The sequence below is a fragment of the Tamandua tetradactyla genome, chromosome 4 (assembly GCF_023851605.1).
Source record: "Tamandua tetradactyla isolate mTamTet1 chromosome 4, mTamTet1.pri, whole genome shotgun sequence".
Taxonomy (NCBI): Eukaryota; Metazoa; Chordata; class Mammalia; order Pilosa; family Myrmecophagidae; genus Tamandua; species Tamandua tetradactyla.
The window spans coordinates 55,561,875-55,575,310 of NC_135330.1; the positions used below are offsets into that span (position 1 = coordinate 55,561,875).

Here is a 13,436-nt window from a genome sequence, read left to right on the forward strand (position 1 = left end):
TACATTATAATGATTAATACCTAGCACTTGAATAACGTTAAGACCGGTGTTCAGATAAGACTGAGATGCTCTAATGTAATATGTAATCAAGACTTAAACATCTTAAACATTTTGTCTCCAAACTTTCTATTCCCTGCACTAAAAATAGTGATATAAAACAATTATTTTCTCGGAATGTTTTAGAGCTTCAGTATGATTTCATTACACATCTGTTATTTCTCCTGTGTCAAGGAATGCAACACTTCATGCACAGCAGATTATTACCTTGCTGTATCTTTTCTTTACCTTTGCACTTTATCTTTAATAAAGTGAATTTTTTCAATGGGAAAATCTTTACAGACATTTACTATGAAAAAATACTAGAAATAGATATTAGAATATACCAGTGGACATAGAAAAATTTAAAATACCTATAAATCTCACTGTCCACTAATTATATTTTGTGTATATAATTTCATAATATGTAATGAACATATATATAGCAAAATATTATCAGCAAATGTACATATATAATCACAGTATGATCATCCTGAATATGAAGTTTTATAAACTGCATTACTCATGCTACTGCAACGTGAACATCTGACCGCATTAAATATTCTGATGCTACATAAGATTCAATCATAAGGCTTTATCATATTTTACTTAACTACACCTAAGTTGGTCTCTGTTGTACACAGCATTCACTAAACCAATGCTTATTGGCAAACAGAAAAATTTTGCATATGTCTTTAATCATTTCTATTTGATAAATTTCTGGATATCAAATTATTGGTCCTAAAGAAATTCACACGTATTTCACAATTTTTTTTTTTGTATACTGTGTGGTGGGGTCATATTTCATTCTTTTTCCATGTGAGTTATCTTGTCATTGCAGCACCATTTGTTGAATTTTGTTTGTTTTGCTTGTTTTGTTTTCTGAGGAAGTGTGTGGACCGTACTCGAACCTGGGTCTCCTGCTTGGCAGGCGAGAATTCTACCATTGAACTACCCTTATACCCCCAATATTTCACTATTTTTGATACATTTTGCCATTCATTTTTCTATGAAAGTGACTACAATTGCCCTTTCCATAGGAGTGTGTAAAATGACTACCTGAGAGTCTGCTATGTTAGGTATACTCTTCTTTTTTCTTTGAATGTTATTAGGTGAAATGTATTGCTATCTTTTTGTTTTAATGGGGTCTCTTTCATTATTGCTAAGGGTAAATATAGTTCCATTTTTTTGTTGTTGTTGTTCTTGTTATAATATACTGTTTACCTCCTTTACCATTTACTTTTTGGAAGATCTTTGACTATCAATGATATTGTCTCCTTACCACGTATTACACCTTTTTGTTACTAGTTTATAGTTTGCCTTTTAATTTTCTTCATAGTACTTTGGGTCATGCACAGTTTTTCCTTTTATTTTTGCACAGTCACATTCACCACTTTTATTCCTGTTTTAATGGGGACTTCCATAGTGTTTCATTGTTTGTTGGTGATCGGCTTCATTTCCTTAACCACATAAAGATGTGTTTTCCTACTTTTAAGCTCAGAAAAGTAGATTGGATTTTATCAAATGTGTTTTTTGAACTATATGAGATGGTGCCTTGATTGAAATGACTGTGCTATTTGTTTATTTGGTGAATTTTAATGATATATAATGACCTGGTTTTATTTGTTTATGTCATAAAATGCAGTGATAGGTTTTCTAACAATAAAACATTTTCCCATTCCCAGAATAAATCCTGCTCAGTCATTGTATATTATTGTGTTAAAATATTTCTGGATTCATAACTTAGTATTAAATTAACCTCATAAACACATATTCAGAAATGAGGCCATTTGATTAGTGGGTAGAAGCGGTGTCTGCACAGATGTGGGTGTACTCCATTCTTGGTATACTTTTGGCAACACATTGGAGATACTTTCCAATTTTTCTGTGTTTTATAACTTGTAAGTGCTATAGGAAATTGTCTGTTACCTGAAATTTTGTTTCAGTGCCTTTAAAAGATGGATTCTTTGAGAAGCATTTATATATTCTTTGAAGATTGTTGGTCTTCAGATAGCTTACCCTTCCAGAGTGATTTTTGGCATTTATGTTTTTCAAAAATAGTCCGTGTAAAATAAATATTACATTATTGCCATACCATTGTCCATTGTTTTCACCTCTCACTACCTTCCCATCCCCATTAGAGGACACTGATTTCTCCAGTACAGCCAGTTTTTTTCTCTGTAGGCACTTTACCCGAAACACTCTTATGTTCCTACATTTCCCTTTTCCTACTCTCCACCTATTAAAAGTTGTTCTGGAAAAATATAGGTGAATACCATAATAAAATACCATATCTTAGAATTCAAAATAGGAGAATTCTGTTCCCACGCTTTTCTAAATACTGTCTTTTGATTTCTTCATTGCATTTGCAATAATTTGCATTAATGTGTGTTTTTATCTTCACTAATAGTTTTATAGGTTCATGAAGGAGCAATCATTTTAGTTTTATTCAGCTCCTTGATCAGCAGTTAATAAATTAATATATTTGTTTTTATAATTGTTAATTTTTCACTTTTCCTAGGCTTATTTTGATGTTCTACGGACAGCTTTTGGATTCAAACATTTTGAAAAATTAATTTCGTTTCTTTTTATTTTTCATTAACTAAAAACAAAAACAAAACAAAACAAACGTAAAAAATTAAGGCCATGACAAAACTTTGAGTGTGTCCTGTCTATATTGTTTAGCACCAATTTCTCATGGTGCATAAATTTTAAGGTAGAGAGTTATTATCATTGGTATTTTCTAAACAGCTTACAATTTCAATTGGGGGTATTTTTAAGTTTATATTTCTGGTGGTGTCGTTTTTATTGCTGTTAATTATTAGTTTATGAAAGACAATTGCTTTTACAACTTCTGCCTTTAGGAAATTGTAGAGTATGTTTTGTAGCCCAATATATAAAAAGTGTTTATAAATATTTTTTGAGTATTGAGGAAATTGCATTTTTCTGTAGGATAAATACTTATATTTTTCAGATTTATTAATAATATTTACCATTAAATCTCTTTTAATTGTATGATTCAGATATAGTTTTCCTTAAATTTGTTTTCCTGCCAGAGACTACCACTGCTTTTTTGCCTTATTTATTTGAATTGAATGAGACACAGATATGCATGCTAGTTATGTCTATATTGTGAATTTTTCCCTGTGTCACTTTGTGGCATTGATCTTTATCCTTTTAATCACCTGAGAATTAAATTTTGCATTAAATAACAATATAAATGTTGTTATTTATCTTATATTGTTTCCGTTCATAGGATATTCCTTTTCCCTTGGGAAAGAAATGTACTTTTTGTGTATGCCTATTATAAATATGTTGAATTTTCTTTTCAAATCAAATATGAAGATATTAGTCTATTAATAGGGAATTTTAATGTTAAATTATGAATATTTTTGATGTAGTGGTTTCTGTATTCAGTTTCATTTATTCTTACTAATTATTGATTATTTTGATAAATGGGCTAAGATTTCTTTTTATTCTTTCATTGTCAAAACATTTTCTTTCAAAAAATATTTGAAACAAAATTATTGACATAACCATCAAGTTTCAAATTTAAATTAAAGCAAACTAGTGTATTTTTAATAAAAGAGAACAGCACTGCATGAGAAATAAAGCATTTCATATTTTGAAATATAAATGTACATTAGAAAACTAAATTATTTTCTTTTTCGTTACTGAAATTCAGGTCTATTTTTACAATGGGAAATGTAGCGGACGTAAATCGACTACCACGCAAGCAACATCTTGTAAGTCATTACACTGGGCTATTTATCTTATCATATGTATATTAAAATATATGTTAGCACTTACAAGTCTGTATTATTTTGCAGTCATACTAATTTTAATAATCACATATTTAAATGATATATTTTCCATAACCATAAACGTATAAGTTGTTATGGAAAAATATTGATTACCGTCCTATTAAAATGCAAAACCTTACATTTAAATTAGATGGTTATTCAATTATTATGGGATTGATATTTCTTAAAATAGCTCACAGAAGGATTTATCTGCACGGACTATTAAATTATGATTATGTTTATGGAATTTTTTTCACATTAGTAATTTAGTTTTCTATACTGTTTTAGAGATCGTTACCTATCTTATCCTGCTTTGTCCCTCTATCCTATGCTTCTGCAGAAGTGGGTGTTAGATACAAATCTTTCCTTTATTTACCTGATTGAAATTATTATAAACATTCCCCACAACATGGCTATTTAATTGTTTATCTTTAATACTATTTTTAATCAATGTAAAGTTGCACCTGGGAAGCATCACATTAATTAAAACTTTATTATAACAGAAAGAACAGCTGCAGGTTCCCACCATTCCCCCCACCCATTGTTCTGCTCGCCAGGGCAGCAGTTTTAACTATTCCCATTTTCAGTTCTCCCTTTAGTTTCCTTCATCTAGTATATAAATACTGTTTCTACACTGGTCTACAACGATGACAATCGTTGCCTATTGATATGAGCATATGGAAGAGGAAGGCTGTACACTGTTTTAAACTGCTTTGCAAATTAAATTAAATTATGTAAACCTCTTTGTGCTGTGCTATCAACCATGGACTGTTTCTGATACTATCATTGCCACCCTCAGTCTTTCTTACCCACGTGTGCCTGTATACAATAACTGATAATTTATTTTACAAAGTCAAAACAGAAGATACAGAACCAGCTTCTTTTCCAAACTGCTTTACTAAGTCCTGCATAACGTTTCAATCTTTGCTGCTAAGATTTATAAATTTAGAGTTGCTGGTAGGAAATGTCTTACATATTCAGTTAGGGAACTGTGATTTTATTTCCATATCAATCTTTTCTTTTGCCTGTCCTTACAATAAAATACCTTTACTGGAGTTTTCTTATTATATCTACTAAGAAATCTATATTACTAAATTTATTATATGTAATAATATATTTTGCATAAAATAATAAAGTTATAGTAATTATAATACACATTTATATATATATACTATAGCTGCAGTGCTGACTCTCCAGGACCTTAGATTCAACTGGACATTTCACACTCACATAGTTTAATAAGCCATACCTGGTGCTGGTTTCATTTGGAGAGACACAGGACCCAAAATACAAGGTGCAAACAAGGGACTTAGGCAGGAAGAATTCTTGTAGCTGTCCACACAATCCTTCGGGTACTATTTCCTGACCCTACCACATGCAGTTCACTTGTGAGAGATTGAGATGACATGTATGGGTATGGGTGCTCCTCTGGCTTAGAAACTGCACGTCCCAAATGGGAATCAGTATCCTATCCTTTAATAAGAATTCTAGAGCATAACTTCTAACGTGACCACAGGGATTTGCCCAGTTACAAGTGGGCTCTGCCCTAAAGGAAGCCTAAAGCTAAGTCTTCCCACCAGTTAGATATATTTCATCCATGGTCCTCTCTGTCCAGATGCAATCAGGGGTCATTTTTACCATTAGCCATGTGGCCTTGTAAGGTAACTGGTATTATGCTTTTATCAGATTTCTAGAACAACCAAGCTAGAAAGTTATCCAGGAGAAACAGTTTTATTAACTCTTTGCTCACAATGGCATTTTCATAGAGATAATAATATAGATATTTTTTAATAGTAGCATCTACTGCAGAAAAGGTCTTGGGTGTTGAGTTACCAAGAGTACAGCTATTGTTGCTGAGATTCCCTGGTAGATAATTTCATCATTTCTATTTTAACAACATTCTCAATTCAACTCCCAGAGCCCTTTTCTTCCTGCTCTGATCTGGACCCACTAGGTGTGAGACTCAGCTTTTATCTTTAAATTTTTCTTCATCGGTCTCCTGGTTTGGATTCCCTGTAGCCAGATCTTATGTCTTCCCCGGACCCTGTTTTACTACTATATTTCTTCTAGTGTGAGAAGAAAATATTCTAACTTCTGCATTCATGAAAATATCCTTTTGCACCCTTTCAGTTGATCGATATTTCGATGGGTAGAGAATTCCAAGTTAAAAAAATCTAGAATTTTAAAGAATTTCTGTAGTTTTCTCCCATCATCCAGTATTAATTTGTAACGCCACCATGGCCCTTGTTTCTTTCTATGTTCACATTTTTTTCCTTCTCTGAAAACAATTAGGCTTTTCTCTTTATTCTTCATCTTGCAAAGATGTTTTTCATTCATTTTCCTGTTTATTGCTGGTCTTTCCCTTGTGACCTAGAGACTTAAAACTCTGAGAAATTTTCATTGCTCTCTTTTCTTTTTGGAGATACTATTATATCCATTTTGGAATTCATAGAGTGATTTATTATCTTGGTATCATCTTTTGTGCTGGGAGTTTTTGACAGTTTGGTTCTTACTGGCAGTCTGATCATACTTATAATGAGACAAAAGGAAAAGTTGATGAAATGCTGTGGCCATTGGAGGGGCTTGTTGATTGGGAAGATTCCCTTTAATATTATTATTTTTTCTGGTACCATTCAGCATCTCCAAAAATTAGTCAGAAGGTCTGCACATTGGGAATAGGTAAAGTAGGGGTGGAGAAGTGATTCTTCTCCTGGTAGGGCATGGGAAAAGGATTCCAATCATTTCATGTGGAAACATTTACTTAGCCGTTCTAATTTCAGTCCTGCTTCTCATCTTGCTCTGCATTGAACCTGATGACCCTGGGTATCTTAACTATTTCATTTAATTTTCTTTTGTCTCCTGCCTGGGATGCCTTTCCAAAGGTTGTTTTGTTTCTGTAAATAGATATTTAAACATTTCATTTTCTAATGTTTCCACTGTTTCTGGTTTCCCTAGGAATGACTTGAGACTCAGTCACTCTGACTAACTTGTATCCACCTCAGCATGTTCCTTAGATTGTGGCTTTCACTCCATTCTCCAAGAACTTCTTGAAATTTCTCTACCCCCCATTTCCCTTCTCCCATTCTCTGTGTCTATGCCATTTTCATTTATTTAATATTAGTAGAGTTCCTGGAAAGAGAAGAGAAAAACATCTGTGCTAGACAACAATGAATATCTGAAGATTTGGCTATTTTAGTATTAATATGCTTACCTAGGCAAGTTACAAGATACTAAATGTTTCTATAGAATCAGTCCAAATTAATGGCTGTGGAATAGAATGCTTACTCATAGGAATTTAGTGCAATTTCTTGCAAAATTTCACTGCAGAATATTTTGTTTTGCCAGTAGCACTCTTTCATTTTCATAATTTAATTGAGGGAGATGATGTTGAATGTTATTTCTCTGCTGAGGTTTTTATCCACAAAATCTGGAAACAATCAAGTAGAACAATATATATGCCAGTAATCGCTGATATAAATTGACAGTTTTTGTTTTTGTTTTTGTGTTCATGGTCAGGCACTGGGAACCAAACCCAGGTCTCTGGCATGGCTGGTGAGAACTCTGCCAGCTGAGCCACTGTGGCCCATCCCACAGTTTCAGCAAAAAGAGTTTGAGATAGAGATAGGACAAGGAACACATTGAACCATTTTTGGGAACCTATTGCAATAAGAGCCTATTATAATAAAAATAGTCAATAAAATCCACCCATATGTTTGCCATCCATCTATTTGTACATTCTTGTATGTATTCAATATACAGTGATTGTCTAATATGTATCAGGCAACCTCCCCCACTGCATACATTCCATACACAATGTACAATCAACGGCCCACAATATCATCACATAGTTGTGTATTCATTACCATACCATTTTTTAGAACATTTGTATCACTCCAGAAGAAGAAATTAAAAAAAAAATACTCATACATGCCATACCCTATACCCCTCCCTCTCATTGCCGATTAATATTTCCATATACTCAATTTATTTTACCCCCCCCCCCCCACTATTTATTTATTTTTATCCATGTCTGGGTAAAAGGAGCATTGGAACAGCATTTTCACAATCACACAGTCACATTATAAAAGCTATATCATTATATAATTGCCTTCAAGAATCAAGGCTACTGTAATACAGCTCAACGGTTCCAAGTACTTCCCTCCAGCCACTCCAATGCACCATAAACTAGAAAATGATATCTATACAGTGCATAAAAATTGCCTCCAGGATAACATCTTGGCTCTGTTTGAAATCTCTCAGCCACTGAAACTTTATTTTGTCTCATTTCTCTCTTTCCTCTTTTGGTCAGGAAGGCTTCCTCAATCCCTTGATGCCAGGTCCCAGCTCATCCCAGGATTCCTGCCCCACATTGCCGGGGAGATTTATACCCCTGGGCATCATGTCTCACGTGGGGGGAGGCTAGTGAGTTCACCTGCCGAGTAGGCTTAGAGAGAGAGGCCACATCTGAGCAACAAAAGAGGTTCTCTGGGGGTGACTCTTAGGTCTAATTTTAAGTAGACTTAACCTATTCTTTGCAAGAATAAGTTTCAGAGGGGTGAATCCCAAGATCGAGGGCTTGGCCTATTGATTCAGCTGTCCTCAGTGCTTGTGAGAGTATCAGAATTTCTCCAAATGGGAATGTTGAATATTTCCTCCTTTCTCCCCAGCCCCTCAAGGGAACTTTGTAAATACTTCTTTATTGATTGCCCAAATTACTCTGGGATATATCGGGGCATTGCGTTAACCTGACAAACCAACAAAATCTCACATCCTATTCAAGAATCCTCATACTTATGGTGTTCAACTGACCATACATGTTAAATTAGGAAATGCACAATCCAAAATATAAATGTTGCACCAAATAAAAATATCTCCCTTTTGTCTCACACAGAAGTTGAAGTTTTAAAATATGGATGATATCATCCTTTGCCCTGTATTTTGCTCTACCTTAGTCCTATCCATATCTGCTTCCTTCATCTCTCTTCGCAAAGTCCGATCACTTTTTCAGCCTTTTTAACAGTTCCTTTATGGGGTCCTGCTGACTTTCATAGATTCAGAGTTCTAACTCTGAGTCTCAGGTGTCAGATAAATGTGCAAAGTTTCTAGAAATGGCCAGGTTATAAACAAACAGCTTGGTATCTCAGAATTTAGAAGTAACAGTTATAAGTCCTGAATAAATGTCTGCTGTAAGAGCTTACAATTGAGGACCCTTTACAATAGGCCCCGATGTGATAACCCATGTTCTTGACGTCAGTTCACCAAGTTTTTATACTATAGTTAGTCCATATGATTGAGACATGGTAGTATTTATCTGTTTGTTTCCTGACATTTCATTCAATATACGGTCTGTAAGGTTCATACACCTAGTTGTATGCCTCACAACTTCTTGCGGATGCTCAGTAGTCCATTGTATGTATACACCATAGTTCCCCTTGCCATACTTCAGTCATTGTACCCTTAAGCCACCTCCATCAATTGTGGATCATGAATACTGCTGCCATTAACACGAGTATGTAAAAGTCCATTCGTGTCTCCACCCTCAGTTCCTCCAAGTATATACTGAGCTATGGGGTTGCAAGATCATATGGCAACCCCACCCCTAGTCTCCTGTGGAACCACCACATTGTGTTCTAAGGGGTGGTACCTCCAACAGTAAATAGGTACATCTTTCTCTGCATTTTCTCTAGCACTTGTGTCTCTATCCAATCTAAGTGTATAGTCATGCCATTGCCATCATAATCTATATGAAGACACTATTTCAATTCTTACTCATATTTTCCAACATTTTAATATTAAAACTCAGTTTTGGGACTTCTTTCCCCTGTAGATAACTTTAATTTCTTGTTGCTATTTTCTCATATTCAAATGATGCCTTACATTGAAGACGCCCAAATTTATCTCCAAAGCCAGACTTATTTCCTGAATTTTTATGATATGAGTTCAAGATTTTCATATCCAGCTTCCTATTTGGCATCTCTACTTATAAATGTCTAATAATTATTTTAAACTCTCAAGTCCAAAAATGAGCTCCTGTTTAACCCTGAAACCTGCCCCATGCATAGCCATCCCTATTCCAATTAATCGCAACTCCATCTGATCATATCCTCCAGTTTTGGAACTACCATCCTGGTCTGAACCACTGCCTTCTCTTGCCTGGATTATGGCATTATCTTCATTACAAGCTTGTTTGCTTCTTCCTTTGCCCTCTTGGAGTGTCTTCTCAATACGCAGACACACAAATCCTCATAGAGCTTAAGTCAAATTATATCACTCTCCTACTGAAAGTTGTATAGTGGCTGACCATTTCACTGCAAGTATAAACCAGAATACCCTTAAAATGGCTCAGAAGACCTCAGATAATTTTCTCGCTCCCCATTCATTCCACTCCAGTCACACTGGATACTTGCTGCTCCTTTATATACCAAGCATGCTAAGTTCTTGCCCTAATTTTATCCTCTGCCCGGAACACATATTCCCCACATCTGCCTGGCTAACTCTTACTTTCCCAGTGAGGCTTCTCAGATACCTGTTTGATGCTATGATTTGGTATAACCCTTTTTATTTTCACAGCCTTCATTGTCTGCTAATTTATTTTACCTTGTGTTTATTTATGTTTATTGTTTTTTGTCTATCTTCCCTCACTAGAAGATAATTCCATATGCCGCACTCTCTATTTTGTTTACTGAGGTATCCTAAACCCCTATAGCATGCCTGCCATACAGTAGGACTCAAATATTTTTTGAGTGAGTAGTTAGTACTTACCTCATGCCAGATTGTGCTAAGTGACCTCTGTAAATCAACTCATTTAACCTCATTTGAGGAATGAGAGAACTGAGACACAAAGATAAGAATTCTGGCCAAGGCTCCAAGCGGGATGTGGTAGAGCTAGGATTTGAACCTAAGCAGTTTGGCTCTGGTGCCAGGGCCCTTAAGTGGCTGCCTTACTGGTTGCACTTTCACGATATAAAAAAGGTATAACCACTCGAGTATCAGGTATATTTAAACACACCCTCTTTTTTTTCCTTCTGTCCTTTCCCTCAGGAAAGGTTGAACCTTAGTGAAAATTTAAGTGAGGATAAATTCTCATTGTAGAATGAAACATCTCTGTCCCTTGGTTAATTAATTTTATACCTCAATGAGCAGGTAAGAGGTTTTATCTTTGTGGGACAGAGGCCTTTCTGATCCCTTTAAGAGAAAACCCACTTCTGCATATAAAGATAAGCTATGTGAGTTTCTCTCTGAGAATTATAATGACCCAATTATCAATTTGGTCCTTTCAAAATGGAGTGATCGAAAGAATTAAATTTAAATAACGTTATTTGATAGAGGGACATTATTTAATGGAAGGAAATAGGTTTGCTCTATATTTAATTATTCTCTTAAATATGACATATTTTATTTGCTTCAGCACAGTATATGCAAACTTTGCAAAAGCAGAAATTTGTTGTATTTGGTCTCATTCTACAATTCTAATTTTTCTGAAAACCTCAAAATAAATATAAATATTAAACTGCAAGTGCTATAAAGGTGATTATTCAAAATGCTCTGAAAACTTTTACATAATAACCTCTCTTAATGTGTTGTTTTTAATTTATAGATAATTCTAAAGCACTGATTATATTTCTGGTATTTCTGATTATTATGACATCAATAGCCCTGCTTGTGGTTCTTTATAAAATCTATGATCTGCATAAGAAGAGATCCAGGTAAGAGATGAATTCCAAATTAAAAAATAGTAATAATGGTATTAATGATGCAAGCACATATCCATGAGCCAGGGACGGAACCCATTAATCGAAAGTATGAATTCAGAGGAGACAGTGTTAAGTGTAGTTCATGACTGAACTTTTGATCAAAGACTTTTAGCATGATTTTATTGGTCTTATAAATAATAATATTTTCTGTATTTACTAATAACGTTATAGACTTTAAAAAATAAGAACATAGAAACTTATGGTTTTTGTTTTCACAGTGATTTAGATGAACAGCAGGAACTTGTTGAAAGGGGTAAGTATGCACACTTTTTACTGCTGAGTATTCCCTACGCCCTGCATTTGAGTCCATTCATTTTAAATAAAAATCCAATGTATTTTTTTTTTTATTTAACCGGGCTTTTTCTGGTGATAAAATGATGAAGCTTAAGTTCATTTACTTTTTTTATGCATTTAGCACACATCAATCAAATACCCAATGTATAACAACTATTGTTCTAGGTGATCAGAATTATTGGAATGACAATTCTGTTCTCAGGCTCTCCTCAGAGAGTTTAGAATCTAATTGAGGAAGACAGCAACATTGTCAAATATTACAAAAATATGAGAAATGCCATTGTTGTTGAATGTAGATTGTTCTATAGAAAGGTAGAAGATGGAAAACTGCATGTGAGGAGGAGAGGAATTGGAGTATTTTAAGATGGTGGGGAAATGCTAGCCTGGCAAATAAGAGGCATTTATGTGTAAGTCACAGATATGAGAAAGGTAACAAGTATCCCCAAATCACTGCAAGTGTGGGGTGGTGGCTGTTCTCATGAAAAGCGTTATGGAAAGGACAAAGAATAGCAATTGGACTTACGAGATTTAAACAAATTCCTTTTGCCTTCTTTTTTTAAAAACCTGTTATATTATTTCTTCAATTTCTTTTGAAAAACCTGACTTTTGTTCTGCTAAAAGAAGGTGGACTTAAAGAAGTTGTAACTATGTTGACAATAAAGAAAATACAATTTGTTTTCTCATCCTTGAGCAGGAAGTATTTCAGAACCATCCACCTTGTTTTAACTTGTCTGAGAAGGGCTTCCCACTAACATTGCGAATTCCCACTAACATTGGGATTGTATCTCACAGATGAATCCTAGATTTAAACACACAATATTGCTTTGTCAGTTCTTTTGCATGTAGCAAGAATATCAAATTTAACTTCATCACTTGCTGCTTAAAATTTTTAGTGGCTCCCTCTTTGCTTTGATATATCTTTCAGATTCCTTATGATAACATGAATGTGACTTGATGAATCTTCCTTGCCTATTTTTCTAGCCATTTTCAATAACTTGCTTTTTCTCAGATATTCCACATGCTTTTTCAGTTCTGAGGTCTTGTAAATAAGTTCCATTTCTAACCTCTCCTCTCATTTAAGTTTCCTAAATGTGTGTGCCTCTCAAATTGGCTTAAAGGACCCCCGTTTCAATGTCCACAGCACACCATGCATCCCCCTTTCATAATGTCACAGTGCATGATCACTACTTGTTTACATGACTATTTTCCACTGCTCTGCAAAGCTATTTGAGAGCATAAAAGGCCCCATTTGCTATAAAAATGAATAATAAATGAATAAATGTTGAATGGAAATTATGAACCAGGGTGGACACCTCCTTAGCTCCTTTCCTTCTACCTCACTGGCCTTAGATATGGGTAAAGCAGGTGAGAGCAGGTGCACCAGCGTTTCAGCGGTGCAAGGAAAGAACATTGTCTTCTAACTCATCTACAAACTGCCATTGTGTTTTTATGTTTGTGGCACTCCCATATTATTATACACTTCTTACTCCCACTACATTCCACTCCCAGAAGATTTCAGTAATAACACATAGTAGGCCATCAGATATTT

The 13,436-nt window shown here is 34.5% G+C and overlaps 1 protein-coding gene across 5 annotated transcripts in view; it reads left to right on the plus strand.

The window, feature by feature from the left end:
* The window catches only part of PTPRC (protein tyrosine phosphatase receptor type C), a 111,162-nt gene that overhangs the window by 74,022 nt on the left and 23,704 nt on the right, over positions 1–13,436 (plus strand). For all 5 annotated transcript variants that reach the window (XM_077157336.1, XM_077157334.1, XM_077157335.1 and 2 more), the window contains 3 exons: positions 3,722–3,782; positions 11,437–11,545; positions 11,812–11,846. In XM_077157336.1, the coding sequence (XP_077013451.1) occupies positions 3,722–3,782; positions 11,437–11,545; positions 11,812–11,846 (205 nt within the window). The remainder of the gene's footprint in view (positions 1–3,721; positions 3,783–11,436; positions 11,546–11,811; positions 11,847–13,436) is intronic.